This window comes from Vombatus ursinus, unplaced genomic scaffold, assembly GCF_900497805.2.
Source record: "Vombatus ursinus unplaced genomic scaffold, bare-nosed wombat genome assembly UNPS02014791.1, whole genome shotgun sequence".
Classification (NCBI taxonomy): domain Eukaryota; kingdom Metazoa; phylum Chordata; class Mammalia; order Diprotodontia; family Vombatidae; genus Vombatus; species Vombatus ursinus.
In genome coordinates, this window is record NW_020954569.1 from 73,874,183 (window position 1) to 73,888,110 (window position 13,928).

General features: G+C 37.3%; 1 protein-coding gene across 5 annotated transcripts in view; it reads left to right on the forward strand.

Moving 5' to 3' along the window:
- Nucleotides 1-398: 398 nt before the first annotated feature.
- Nucleotides 399-13,928, forward strand: part of RAB27B (RAB27B, member RAS oncogene family) — a 203,701-nt gene continuing 190,171 nt past the window's right edge. For 2 of the 5 annotated variants that reach the window (XM_027869120.1, XM_027869118.1), the window contains exons 1-2: nt 399-536; nt 7,522-7,643. Coding sequence is in view for 1 of the 5 variants with exons in the window: in XM_027869118.1 (XP_027724919.1) it covers nt 7,614-7,643 (30 nt within the window). In the remaining 4 variants the exon portion in view is untranslated. Of the gene's footprint in view, nt 537-567; nt 749-7,521; nt 7,644-13,928 lie in introns of those variants that run through there. The other 3 variants (XM_027869121.1, XM_027869119.1, XM_027869122.1) reach the window with 2 other exon arrangements.

Below are 13,928 nucleotides of genomic sequence, written 5' to 3' on the forward strand. Positions count from 1 at the left end.
GGGTCTTATGACTGCAATAAATTTGTTGTATTCGAGTTGAATGATCTTCTGGTCATCCCAGTTTCATACTTGTCCGTGTCAAAGGATCGGTAAAATCGACTTACGGCCAACAAGCCTCTGTTTTCCCACACTTGCAGACTGTTTGCGGGTTATTTCCCCCCTTCCAAAGCAGAGCATGCCACGATAATAAATAACGATGCCTACCAATCAAGTCCTGGGGACCATGGTGGCTAATAGAACATTCATTCATCCGCCAGCCTGGGAAGTCTAAGTTTTCTTTGCTGGAGAGGGCACTAGGACCCCCCAGACTCCTGGAAGCAGCCGGCTTGGCTAGGAGTCAGTGGCAGTAAGCTGCGGGCGCTGTTACACAAGACAGAGAGGAACAGCGGCGGCGCCAGCAGCATCAGCATCAGCATCAGCATTAGCAGCATCAGAGCAGCGGCTGCAGCAGCAGCAGCAGCAGCAGCAACAGCAGCAGCAGCAGCAGCAGCAAAGGCTGAAGCATCTGTCCGTCCTCTGTCACTGCCAGTGAAAAGGTATTTACTTACTCTTTAGCACTCAGGGTCGTAGTCTGAAAATTCCCCTTTAGTGCTGGCTGAAGACTGATGCTCTGGAACACTGGATCTCTCACTGATGGGGTTTGTCCCCGTATTTTGTTTTATGTTTCAACATCCTATGGAAGCAACAGTGTCATAAAGAGATGGGCTAGTTATCCCCCAGCTGCCGAGATCGGGAGACATTTGGGGCTGTAAGTACAGAGTTCGCAGATCTCTGTCATGCTATTTTTTTTTTTTAATTAACTGTGTGCATTGATGTTACATCTTCTCCTTTCGCATTGAGAAACCAAAAGGTTCAACGTGTCATCTGCCTTTTTTTTCCCCATCTATACGGGGGGACAATTTAGACTCTGTTAGGAAAAAACAAACAAAACCCAACAACCCTAATTACAGGCCTGAAACTAACACTTTAGAGCAGCTGGGGGTGGCTCTTGTAGGCTGTGGTCTTAGAAGTTGAATTTGCGGTGACTTCTGCTTCCTTCAGTACTAAAGAGAAAGAGATTTTTGGCTCAGTGCTGCAGGCTGCACCGGGCTGCCTTTTGCTTTCTGAGTTCTGTTTTCCAGGCTTCAGTTGTTTGTTCTCTCTCTGATCTTTACGGTGGTGCAGTGTAAGAAGGTATTTACATTTTCTTTATTCAGACAGCCCAAAAGCTCTTATCTGTCTCCAGTGTAATTACTTCTTTGTCCCAAGGTGATTAAATAACAACCTGCACCCCTCAAGTGGAAAGCATATGAAGACAGCCATAGTTTGCTTTCCCTTGTGCTGTATACTATCTGCATACACCCCATGTTTCATTTAAAGTAGTTTAAACAGGGTCATAAAAATTAAATCATAGTCTGCACTCTCTCACTGTTCAGTGGTAGTGATTCTGGGTGGTATGTGTACAGCTTAGCTATTTTTTTAAAAATAGCAAAAATAAAAATAAAATCCACCAACCTAAAAGATTTAGAGAAACATTACAAGGATAATTGATACAAATAACTTGAAGATGTTTTCAGTAGGACCTTGGTGCAAATGTCACTATATTGTCCAATATATTTTGACCCCAGCTCTTCCACTTACTCCCTTTGTAACCTTGGGCAAATCACTTCACTCCTCTAGGCTTCAGTTTCCCCATCTGTAAAAATCAAGGGGTTGGACTAGATGGCATCTAAAGCCCCTCCCAGCTCCAAATCTATGATCCTATGATTTTGGTTTCAAATGTTATGTCTTATGTAGGTTAGTACACATTTGTGAGTTAATAAAATGGGAGAGCCTTGATCTAGGAGTCAGAAGACCTGATCTCTAATTTGGACTCTTACTTTCTACATGTGGGACCTTGAATAAATCACCCTCATATAAACTCTTTGTGCCTCAGTTTCCTCCTTTGTTAAAAAAATAGAAAGAATAATACCTGCCCTGCTTACTTCTCAGGATCAAACAAAATCATGCCTGACCTAGGGCTTTATAACCTGGAAAGCCCTAGACAGAGCAATGTGTAAAGAATTGTTGTAGAATCATACAATCTTAGCTATGGAAAGAAACTTAAAGGTCATTTTATATAACCTTCTTCCCATTCAGCAACCCTGTTCTGAGCCATTTCGTTCCTATTATTATTGTTATTATTATTACTACTACTTATTTTTGATTAGTTGATGATTTTGTGATTGTTTCTAGTCATTCCTTTCTATCATTTGCATCTGTAAGATAATATCCTTTTGGCCTTCAGGAGAGAAAACACCAAAAGCAGGTATAACAATGAAGTTTGCATAGCAGTTTGTGATTTATAAAGTGCCTTCATGAGTATTATTTGGTTTTCATAACAGTAGACAGAGTAAGCCATATTATCTCCATTTTAGAGATGAAGGAGACTAGGCTGAAGGTGATATGATGTGATATGACTTGTCCAACGTCACACACATTGTCAGTAAGTAGCAGAGCGGAGGCTCGAACTTGGGTCTTCCCACTTTAGTGCTCTTTCTACTGAACCTCACTGTATTTTAAGTAAGAGCTCAATTCTTCAAGCCATAAGTAATTTTAAAAAATTCTTACCTAAGCATAATAGTTCTTGTTCAGCCTTTGTTCCAGTTCAAATATATAACCACTGCTTGCTATACTTGAATTCAGATTTGACCTCTGACACTTAACTATCTATGTGTCCATGGAAAGTCACTTGGCCTCTCTGGACCTCAATTTCCTCATCTGCAAATGGGAATTACTCTGTAAGACTTATGATGCTGCAATGAAATAAACTAATTTGTAAATTTTAAATCAGTATATTAATGGCAGATATTATTAAAAAGGTTAAATGTGCATAGTGAAGATAATAACTATAGTCCCTGTTGGGTATGAGTAGAATCAGCTTTAGGATGACAGATTAATCATCAAGCATTTATTAATCACCTACTATATGCCAGGCACTGTGGTAGATGCTGGGGGACCCAAAGAGTAAAAAATCTCCAATGCTCATGCTTATATACGGGTGTGTGCTTGCACCATATGCCACAAACAATTGAATGTTAGCTTAGTATATCAGGTCCAGGGCACATGGCCCCTCCAGGTTCCACAGATGATGATGATGCAAATAAACTTACTATATGTGCAGCTAGATGGTGCCATAATCTGGTGCTGGTCCTGGAGTCACAAAGATTCATCCTCCTTAGTTCAAATCCAGCCTCAGACACTTACTAGTTGTATGACCCTGGGCAAGTCACTTAACTCTGTTTGCCTCCATTTCTTTATCTGTAAAATGATCTGGAGAAAGAAAAGGCAAACCGCTCCAATATCTTTGCCAAGAAAACCCCAAATTGTTGGGCATGATTGAAAAACAACTCAACAACAACAACAACAAAAGCCTATATCTGAAGACAATCCCTTGTGGCTTATTCTTTGGATTCAGTAGATTTGATGACTTAGAGAGAATGATAGTTTTTTTAAAAAACAACAAATAATGAATTTGAAATAAGAGACAATGTATTATAATGGACAGAGAATTGGTCTCAGAACCAACAATACCTGCATTAGAGTGATACATACTGGATAAATCTCTCTCTAAGATTGTAAAGTCGTAGAAAAGGTGCTGACCTACTTTGGTAGAGGAATACCTCACTGGGAGTTCTTAAACGAATGAAATCACAGTTTCAGTCTATATCACTATATCCTGAAAGGGAATGCACCATTCTGCATTCCCATTATTGAGTACCAAGTCAAATGAATAGTTCAATTCAACAAACATCTATCAAGTGTCTCTTAAATGACATTTACTAGGCATGCAATAGGTATTCAAAGATGAACAGGCTATAGTTCCAAACTTACAACTGTATACACATTCATATATAAAATACACTATCATAAGTATACGGGAGAGGACCAAAGTATGAGAGATTCAAAAAAGGCAAGGTCACATACAGCTGGAGGGATCAGAGGGAGACTCAGAGGGGACACCTGAGCTGGTCCTTAAGGGCAAGATAAAGATTTCAACAGTCAGGGGTGGAAAGAGGGCCCTTCTAGGCATGAGGGACAGTGTTCACAAAAGCCCAGAAGCTGGGCAGGGAGAGACTGGGGGGTGGCAAATGGCCCTTTACGTTGTAAGTGGGATATTTGAAAGAATCATTATGAGATAAGGCTGGAAAGATAAATTAATTCTGGATGGTAGAGGGCATTTAATGGCAGGTGAATTAATGAGTTTACATTTTATGTGGTAAGCACTGGGGAGCCATTAAGTGTTTGTGGTTTGTATATGTCTGTCAATATAATTGGGTCTCAGTCAGATTTGTGCATTAGGTATATTATTGTGGCATAGTGTAAAGGATGGATTAGAGAGGGGTGTGGCTGAAGTCAGGGAGGCTAGGAGGATATTGTACTAACCAGGGTAAGAAGCAATGAGGGCCTAAACTAGAGTGGTATTAGGGGGAGTAGAAAAGAGGGAAAATTAAGAAGTTATTGCAGAGGAAGAATGAACAAAACTTGGCAACAAAATGAGTGATACTGAGGGAAGATAGTAACAATTACAATAACAATAATAACAGTGAGTATATAATGCTTTAAAGTTATGAAGCACTGTATATATGTATTATATATGTGTGTATGTATATATATGTATAAATGTGTATGTATGTGTGTGTATGCTGTTTTATATAATCTCATTTGATGCTAACAACAATCCTGAGAAGTAGATACTATCCTTAACCTTACTTTATAGATAAGGAAACTGACTTATTGAGGTTAAATGACTTGCACAAAGTCACACAGTGTCTGAGGTGGAATTCAAACTCAGATCTTTTGACTCTGATTCCAGTATTTTATCCACCATGCCACCTAGCTGCCCAGAAAAGATGATTTCTAGTTTTCCAGGCTGGCTGACTGAATGAATGGTGACGCCATTGATAAAAATGGGAAAGTTAGGTTTTGGAATGAATATGGTTGATTCCATTTGGACATGTTGGGCATGCAGATGTTTTACCATCCTTACATCCTTTTCCATTAAATTCTTTGCATAATTATGTATAATGCATTTGAAAGGAATGAAAATGGGCACTCATGGAAACTAAGAGCCCCTGGAAAGAGATAACATGAGCAGCATTTCCGTGACTTCCAGCATAGACTTTTAGAGAGTTCACCCTCACCTGATTAACAGGATTGAGATAAGTGGACTAATTTCATTAGTTGGATATCAAAAGCCCAACCTATCTGGGCTAAATAGCTTTTTTCACCTTATTCTAGGGTTCTATCAGAAGGTCATTCAGAGTTATGTGGAACTGGATACATGGGGAAATCTTTCAATTTGAACAGGCGACTCAGATTTGGAGTTTATTAATACTCTGAGAAACTCAGTTTGTGTTCCAGCATTCTTGGAATTAGCATTGGAGTTCAGTCAGGTTTTAAGATCTTTCTCATGGTAAAAACTCACAAATAAACATAAAAGCTAAGCAGTTATACATATTTAATTTCTCAGAGAAATTGCTTTTTTTTTTCTTTACTGTAACTACCATGAAAAGCCAGAGCAACAGTTTTCCTCTTACTCTGCAAGGACAACATATATATGGAGCCAAGTACTCTTGTCTTAATGTTCTCCTTAGACTTTCATTGGTTAGGGAAGGGAACCAGCATTTATATAATGCCCACTATATGTCAGGTGCTGGCCTAAGTGCTTTCATAAATACTATCTTATATGATCCCCACAATAACCCTGCAACGTAGGTAATATTATCCCTATTTTTCACACTTGAGGATGGTGATGGTAGGGTGAATTGTTCTATCAGTTTAAATCTAAGAAAAGGAAAATTGAAACAAAATAAAATTAGAGATAGCATAGATTTGGCTGGACTGGAACTCAGGGTGCTTAGTTCTTTTCGATCACTAGCTATCTACAGTGTCAAAGGCTGCAGAGAGGCCAAGATGTCATTTTTGTCTTTGTATTACCAATACCTAGTCCACTGCCTGGCATATAGTAGGTATTAATAAAGGTTAATTGAATTAACTTGAATATTTGGTGGAAATGATACGACACATTCTGTCTCCATGATGGTATGATTATCAAAGAAACATATGTGTCTGTAATGTCACCCAAACTGAGTTCCATGTATAAATATTTCAACTGATCATAAAGTTAGGATTGCAGAGTTTTATAATGGTCCAGACTCCTCATACCTAGACATAACTTTCATCTTTTTTTCTGTGACCAAACATTCTATAAGGAGTTTGAAGGCTTCATGTAGATTTGTATGTTCAAAGTAATACATGATTCAGAGCTCCTTCTTTCTCCAGAGGACTGGATGCCCCATTATTCTTTAATACAAGCATCAAATGATTTGAATCTAGTTAATTTGAATTTCATTTTCCCTTATACATTGAATTCACTAGGTTCTGATATAGATGAATTGATGACGAAGAATGTTGAGGAATTGTGAATTCTTCAATGTCTCACAGTTGATAATAAAAATCTTCTCTCCTCTGAAAGCTCCAAAAGGTCATGAATCTAGTTTGTAATCTTCCAAAGTACCATAAAATAATAGTACTATTGCAACTACTTTCTACTTATGAACATCAATACTTTTCACAAAAATGAAAATACCCCCTTGAGTCAACAGAATTTTCTTTATTTTACAGATGAGAAAAATAAAATAAAATACTAAATATAAAATACTCAGCCCCATGTAAATGCTACTTTGTGGTACTACATGTGGCACACACACACACACACACACACAAACACATATCCCCATTATGTTCTAATTTAACACTGCATTGCCTCTCACAAGGTCTTATCCCTAAATTTACCCTCTCTTCAAGTTCTTAGGGAGTTGGGTGGATTCCATGAAAAGGATTCACAACCATTCAGGAGCAGAAGCAAAAATTAAGACTTGGGACTTTGATATTTTGAATCTGTGAATCTGTGATCTTAATGATGTGGGGCCTCCTTCCACTGGTTATTGATCACAACCCTGTGTGACTCTTGTCTATGTGCTCCCATAAATCTGCCACAGGGACTCTACCTACCATGCTCTTGTCTTCTTCTAGACATCTTGATATTTAGTGGATCTCAATGAAAGATAAGATCTGCTTGAACAAGACATTTAATTCCACTACCACTCCTCATAAAATTGTTGCCACCACCAAACTATTTATACAAACATGTTCTTTTGAACTATTTTTAAAAAACGTATAGCTTCATCTTCTTTTGTTACAACCAGTGCTTTCCAACAAACATCTAAATCACCCCTCCAACACCTAAAAAGTACAAGCCTTAAAAAAATTTTTTCAATTGTTAACAAAAAAGAAGAATTTATCCTTTTATTGGGACAGTAGGATATACCAAAATTGGTCATTAATTGATCAGAACTTTATCTCTCAGTTTCAATTTTATTTAAATTATTGTACTCATTATTTGTATTACATTGTTCCTGTCCTTCAGGTTTTAATGCATCTGTTCATACAAGTCTTCTCACATTTCTCTGAATTCTTTATATTTGTCTTTCTTTATAGTACATTTGTATTCCTATGAAGTATTTCAGGACTAGTTTTAGATGTCCTCTTGAAGAGAAGGAGACAGCAGAGAACATAATCCCTCCAGAGCCATGCTGCCATTGGTTGGTGTGATTGCATCAGTAAGTCTCTTTTATGAAGAAAATAACTTTTTCCCTCAACAAAATGTCAAGGTGCAGTAAGTTCCAGTCAGACACAGAAGATGATAGAAAAACAAGCAAACAAAAATCGTTGGCCTAATGAAAAACTAAATATTCAAAGAAGATTTATACTATACAGAAAGCAATGGTAATTAAGTTCTAATGTAAGATTAATTTCAGTGTTACTTATAAAGCACAATCAGATGTGTTAGTATAAATTTTTTTCCTTTTATTCCTCATGTAAGAAACATTCTTAACAGTTAGAAACAGAACTTAGTGTGCTTCCTTTTAATAAGAGGCATTTCTTAATAAGTGTGGGTTTTATTTCTGCATCTATTGGGGAAGATGTGTAATGCCATGGTACGGCTTACAATTTGAACTTTTTTTAAATCAAGTAAGATTTCATTCTTATTTCTTGGTAAAAAAAATATTTCACACAGATCACTAAAACATGAAAGAAATGTAGGAGAGGAATACAAGAGTAAAGCAAGAGTTGGGTTATATCAATTACCCATTTAGTTTCCCTACAATCATGTTGTTTGATTAAAATTTAAGGACATTTCATTCAATAGTTAGATTAGAAAACTTGCCAACTACTCAAATGAAAAAAAAGAGGGGGAGTGAAAAGATTATTCTAAACCAAAAAGAAGAAATGATTCAAAGAACATAAATTGTCTTTAACATTCCCTTAACTCAAGATGTAATTTCTACCTGGAAGGATTAGATGTGCTGTCCTTCTGGTCTTTCTTCTCTATGCCTTCCATTTTTCCAGTAGCTCAGGTAGGTTGGCTTAGAGATACTGAGAGTGTCTTCTTTTTGGAGGGATTAAAGTCTTGCCACTGGCCTAGCCTTGAGCCCTAAATCATGTTTCAGGCTTATGTCTTTTTATCTTGGATTTCTTTGAATATTTCAGTCTCACTGAGAAACGACTATTGTTTGTTATTGTTTTCTTTTACTATTACAAAGGAGTTTTCCTGTAGTTTACAGGAAGTGAATTCTAACTGGATGCCTTTCTGTGCTACTTGGGAGACATTGGGCATGTCAATCAACCTCTCTTGGACTTCTTTCTTCCCTTGTAAAATGAGGAGGTTGAACTTGATGACCTATACTTCCTTCTGGCTTTAAAAACCTATTAACCATCATGAAATATGCCCAGTTCCTTTAATTTATTCCAAGATGATTTTAAGTTTCTTCACTATTCTGGCAGCTTTTCTTTGGACACATTCCAGTTTGTCAACATCTTCCTTGAAATGTGGAACTTAGATGTCTGAACAGGGGTAGAGTTCAGGGAAATGTTCATCTCTCTCATTTTGGAGACTAGTCCTCAATGTAGTCTAAGATTGCATCAGTGTTTTCAGCTTCCATAATACACTATTAACTTATTTTGAGTTTCCACTAAAATCCCTAGATCATTTTCTCATCAACTCTTGTGTAGATACATTTGCTTCGTATTGCACCTCAAATTTACCTCTCCTTCCCCAACCTGACCTCTAACTGCAATTCTGACATTTCTAACTGGATGTCCAGTAGACATCTTAAACTCCACATGTCCAAAATTGAACTTGCTATCTTTCCCCCTCAACCCTCCTTCCTATACCATATCCAGACTTTCCCATTACTATAGAGGGAAATATCATCCTCTCAGTTCCCCAGATTCACAAGCTGAGTGCCTAGTGCCCTTCTCAACTCATCACTCTCTCTCTCACCACCCACATCCAATCTCTTGCAAAGGCCAATTGATTTTACCTTTGCAGCATCTCTCCATTTTATCCCATTATCTCCTCTGACATTGCTACCACCATGGCTCAGTCCCTGATCATGCTTGGATGTTAGTCCATGCTTGGACTCTTGCTTCAGCCTGGTATATGCAATCTATCTACCTGCCTCACATCTCTCCCCACTCCAGTCTATCTTACATTCATCTGCCAAAGTAATTTTTCTAAAGCACAGATCTAACCATGTCACCCTCCCCTCTCTCACTCCCTAATAAACTCTAGTGGCTCCCTGTTGCCTCCAGGATCAAATATAAAATTCTCTATTTGAAATCCAAAGTCCTTTATAACCACCACCACCTCCTTCTTAAACCTTACTCCTCACCACATACTCTTCGATTTGGTGACACTGACCTCATGACTGTCCCATGCACATGTATGTATGTATATGGACATGTATATATAAAACTTTAATGTTTACAAAGCATATTACATGAGTTGTTCCTGTTAGGTAGGTGCTGTTATTATCCCCATTTTACAGATGGAAAAACTAAGACTGAGTTGAGTTAAGTGCCTTGTCCAGTGTCTCACAGTTGGTAAGTGGCTAAGGCCAGATTTGCACTGTTATTCCTGATTCCAAGTCCAGAATCCTATCCACTGTACCACCAGTCAGACACAGCCTGATTTCATTTTGCCTCTGCTTGACCACCATCTTTTGTCAATACATCTAAACTGAAATTTTTCTTTTCCTCCCAAACTAGCTTCCCCATTCAATATCTCTGTTTCTATCAATGGTACCATCATTTTCTAGTTAACTCTGCTTGAAATCTTGGCATCATTCTCTCCTTTGCTACCGCATAGAAGCTACCAAGACCTGTCGATTCTTTCACAATGTCCATCTCTTCCTTTTCATTCCCACTATCACTAGTCTAGTTAAGGTCCTTTTCATTTCCAGCCTGGATTACTATTTGAACATACTAACTAGATTCCTTCCCTGTAGCCAATCATGCCATCATGCACACCACTGCCAGGTTAAACTTCCCAAAATACCATTTTTCATCAGGTTAATTCCATGCTACGAAACAAAAACAAAAATAAAACACCATCAACAGCCTCCAGCTGCCTAAAAAAATTGACATCCATATACAACATAATCTTACCTCTTGCTACTTTTTCAGCCTCTTTTTTTCTTTTTTTTTGGCTAGTATTATCAACATTGTGCTTCTGAATGATTCCAGTTTCATATTAATGGATACAATGCTGAAAAGACAACTCTTTAAACAATCTAAATTTTTCAGATCAAAATTAGGTTTTGAAAACACTTGCTCAATGAAATCATCTTTCTCAACTCAATAACAAAACAAGTTCTTGAACCCTATATTCCATCTAGTTTTCTTCTCACTTTCCTCAAAACACATCTTATACTATACTACCTGGACATCTTTATCATGCCTGGAATGCTTTCCTTATTTCTCTCTACTTATCTAAATCCTAATATATTTCAAGACCTAGCTTAAATCTTTCTTCTTCTATTAAGATTTCTCAGATTACACCAGCCCACAAGGCCATATATTCCCACTCTGTACTCCTATAACATATATTGATTCTATGATTGATTCAGTAATTAATCATGTAAAGTTTTGTGACAACTTGGATATTGTTTTATCCAATTATTTATCTCTTGTATTTTTTTTTAGCACAACTAGATTGTAAGCTTCTTGAAGGCAGGGATCTAGTTTTATAGTCTCAAGCACAGTGTTTTTCAAATAGCAGAAGCTTAGCATATATTTGTTGATTGATTAATTGACTTTCCTTTCAAACAACATTGCTCAATTTTTATTAAGCCTTAATCACTGAATGGCATTGCCTCAGTCAAACTGAGACCTGTTAAAGACCTTAGAATGAAAAGGCCAAGGTCTCCACTGCATCCTGGGCCATCTCCAGTTGTCCTGATCTATATCTGGCCACTGGACCCAGATGGTTCCAGAGGGGAAAGTGAGCTGGTGACTGCACAGTCCAGTCTCACTTAAATCCAATTTACTTGCATGCCATGGCTTCACCTCCTTGATGTCATGGTCCTCTTTGACAATGAAGGACAAACAACAAACAAACAATAACAAACAACATTCTATCAGGCAAAGCAAAATTACATGTTTAAAGGGATGAGTGATGATACTAACACCACCAATTCAGATCATTCATATCTGACCATGCGGTCACAATTGCAGATAGACATTTTCCAATTGGGACTGGGATTCTGGAGTTCTCTTTCATTTCCTGCAACCTCTGTGGCTTTTTGGCATTTTGGAGATTAAGTAGTTTAATTCATCCACAGAAATGGGTGGAAGAAGGTCTATTTATCTGTTCTTCCCTTCTCTCCATCTCTTCTGATTCTCCCTAAAGCAAAATTATACAGAAGAAGTTTTGGTAGGTGAACTCCAGGGGCAGAAAGTTGTTAAGATTTGATTTTTCCTTAATCCTATGATCTGATTTTTTAAAAAATCTCCATTGTTCAGTTAGAATCAACAATGTCAAAGGACTATGGGAAAGACAGGAGACAATGAAATAAGCAAGAAAAAAGGAAAATCTCATTTTAAGGTTTTATCAATTTACTTGAATACATGTGTAATGAACCATTGAAAAACTTTGCATTTAAGTATTGTTTGGAGTGTGCAGGTTTTAAAATATAAGCTGAAGCACATAGTAAAGATGTTTTCCTTTTCTTTGTTTTTTTTTTTTTTAAGGGAGTGGAGGTAACTGCTCAGTCTTAAGTCTTATTGCTAAAATGATCCTCTGTACTCACAAAGAGAGCTTAGTAAACACTATTAACTTTGGTGGCCCCTTTGCTATAAAATTACTCATTTTTTCTCTTCTCTCCCCATCTTCCCCCCTCCCTCTCCTTTCCCTTTTTCATTCTTTCTCTTTCTCTCTCTCTCTTTTTCCTCTCTTTCTCTCTCCCTCTTTTCTCTCCTTCTCCCACTCCCCCCTCTTCCCCCTAGATACACACACACACACACACACAAGTCATTATCTGACTTTTATCATATGAAATTCTAGACTCTCTCTTATTTTTACCTTTCCCTGTATCCCATTTTCCCCATCAGAGAAAATCTGGAGCCAGCATTGAGATAATTAAGTAGAAGGAAACTACTTACAAGCAACTCAAAGGAAAATTCTTTGATGGAAACTGACACACTGTTCAATTCTTTGTCTCCTGTAGCTCATGCACTGAGGCTAAATTTAGCAAAATCAATAGGGTTTTGTTTTTAGAGAGACTGTATCTATGACCCCAAAGGCCTGTGCTGGTTATGCTATGGTTTAAAATAATTTATCCTTGTGTTTAGTTGAGCTTAATAATCTTTCGTTGAATGGAAGGATGAATGTTTCTTCAAACTAATGCTGCCAATGGCCAATTTTTAGTTATGAGTTGCAAAAAAAAAAAAATTGTTTTGGGGCAGCTAGGTTGCTCAGTGGTTAGAGCTCCAGCTTTGGTGTCAGAAGGACCTGAGTTCAAATCTGACCTCAGACACTTAGCACTTAGTAGCTGTGTGACCCTGGGCAAGTCACTTAACCCTGATTGCCTCACCAAAAAGTGAAAAAAATTTTGTTTTATCAGTATCACTAATTTCTTCTATTGCTATACATTACACTCAATATTCATTTATTTAACATTTATTAACCTCTTACTAGGTTTCAGGCACTGTGCTAGGTGCTAGTGATGCAAAGTCAAAACCAAAATATTCTCTGCCTTCAAGAAGCTTATATATACTAATGATTTTTTTGGATTTTTTGCTAGCAAATTTGAATCCTGAAAATATTTTTCAAAATGCATTTAGCCCAGAAAAATAAAACCCACTGGTCCTAATTGATACTACATATATTTTGCAATGTCAACTCATCATCTTTGTGATAGATGTCCACACTTACTTATTTTATTCCTATTAAATTTCATTAAGAGAATATAAGCATCTTGCCACAAATGCTCTCAAAATTTCTCCAGTTCTTCAAATTCCCATGAAAACAGTACAGAACAAAACAAAATAAGATTGGAGGGAGGGAGAGGCAAAACAATTCTTTTGATTAACCTCCTTAATTTCAACTAAGCTTGATGCGATCATTTTTAAACCCAGAGGATCTACCTCCATTTGTATTTTCATGACTGAAATGCACACAGGACCAGCCTTAAAAATGTATTATGTGATAAAATATATTTTATATAAGACATTCTTATAGTACATTCATAGACTATTTGGTAGAATATACTTTTAACAGGCACAGCTAGGTGGTGCAGTGGATAGAGTACTGGGCCTAGAATTAGGAAGACCTCTCTGGACTCAGACACTTACTAGCTGTGTGACCCTGAGCAAGTCACTTTACCCTGTTTGCCTCAGTTTCCTCCTCTGTAAAATGAGCTGGAGAAGGAAATGGCTAGTATCTTTGCTAAGAAAACCCCGAACGGGTTCATGAAGAATTGTACATGACTGAAAATGACTGAACAACTTTGTAATACCATTTTTTCAAAAATAAAATGAACTCTTTCAACAGCAGATATGCT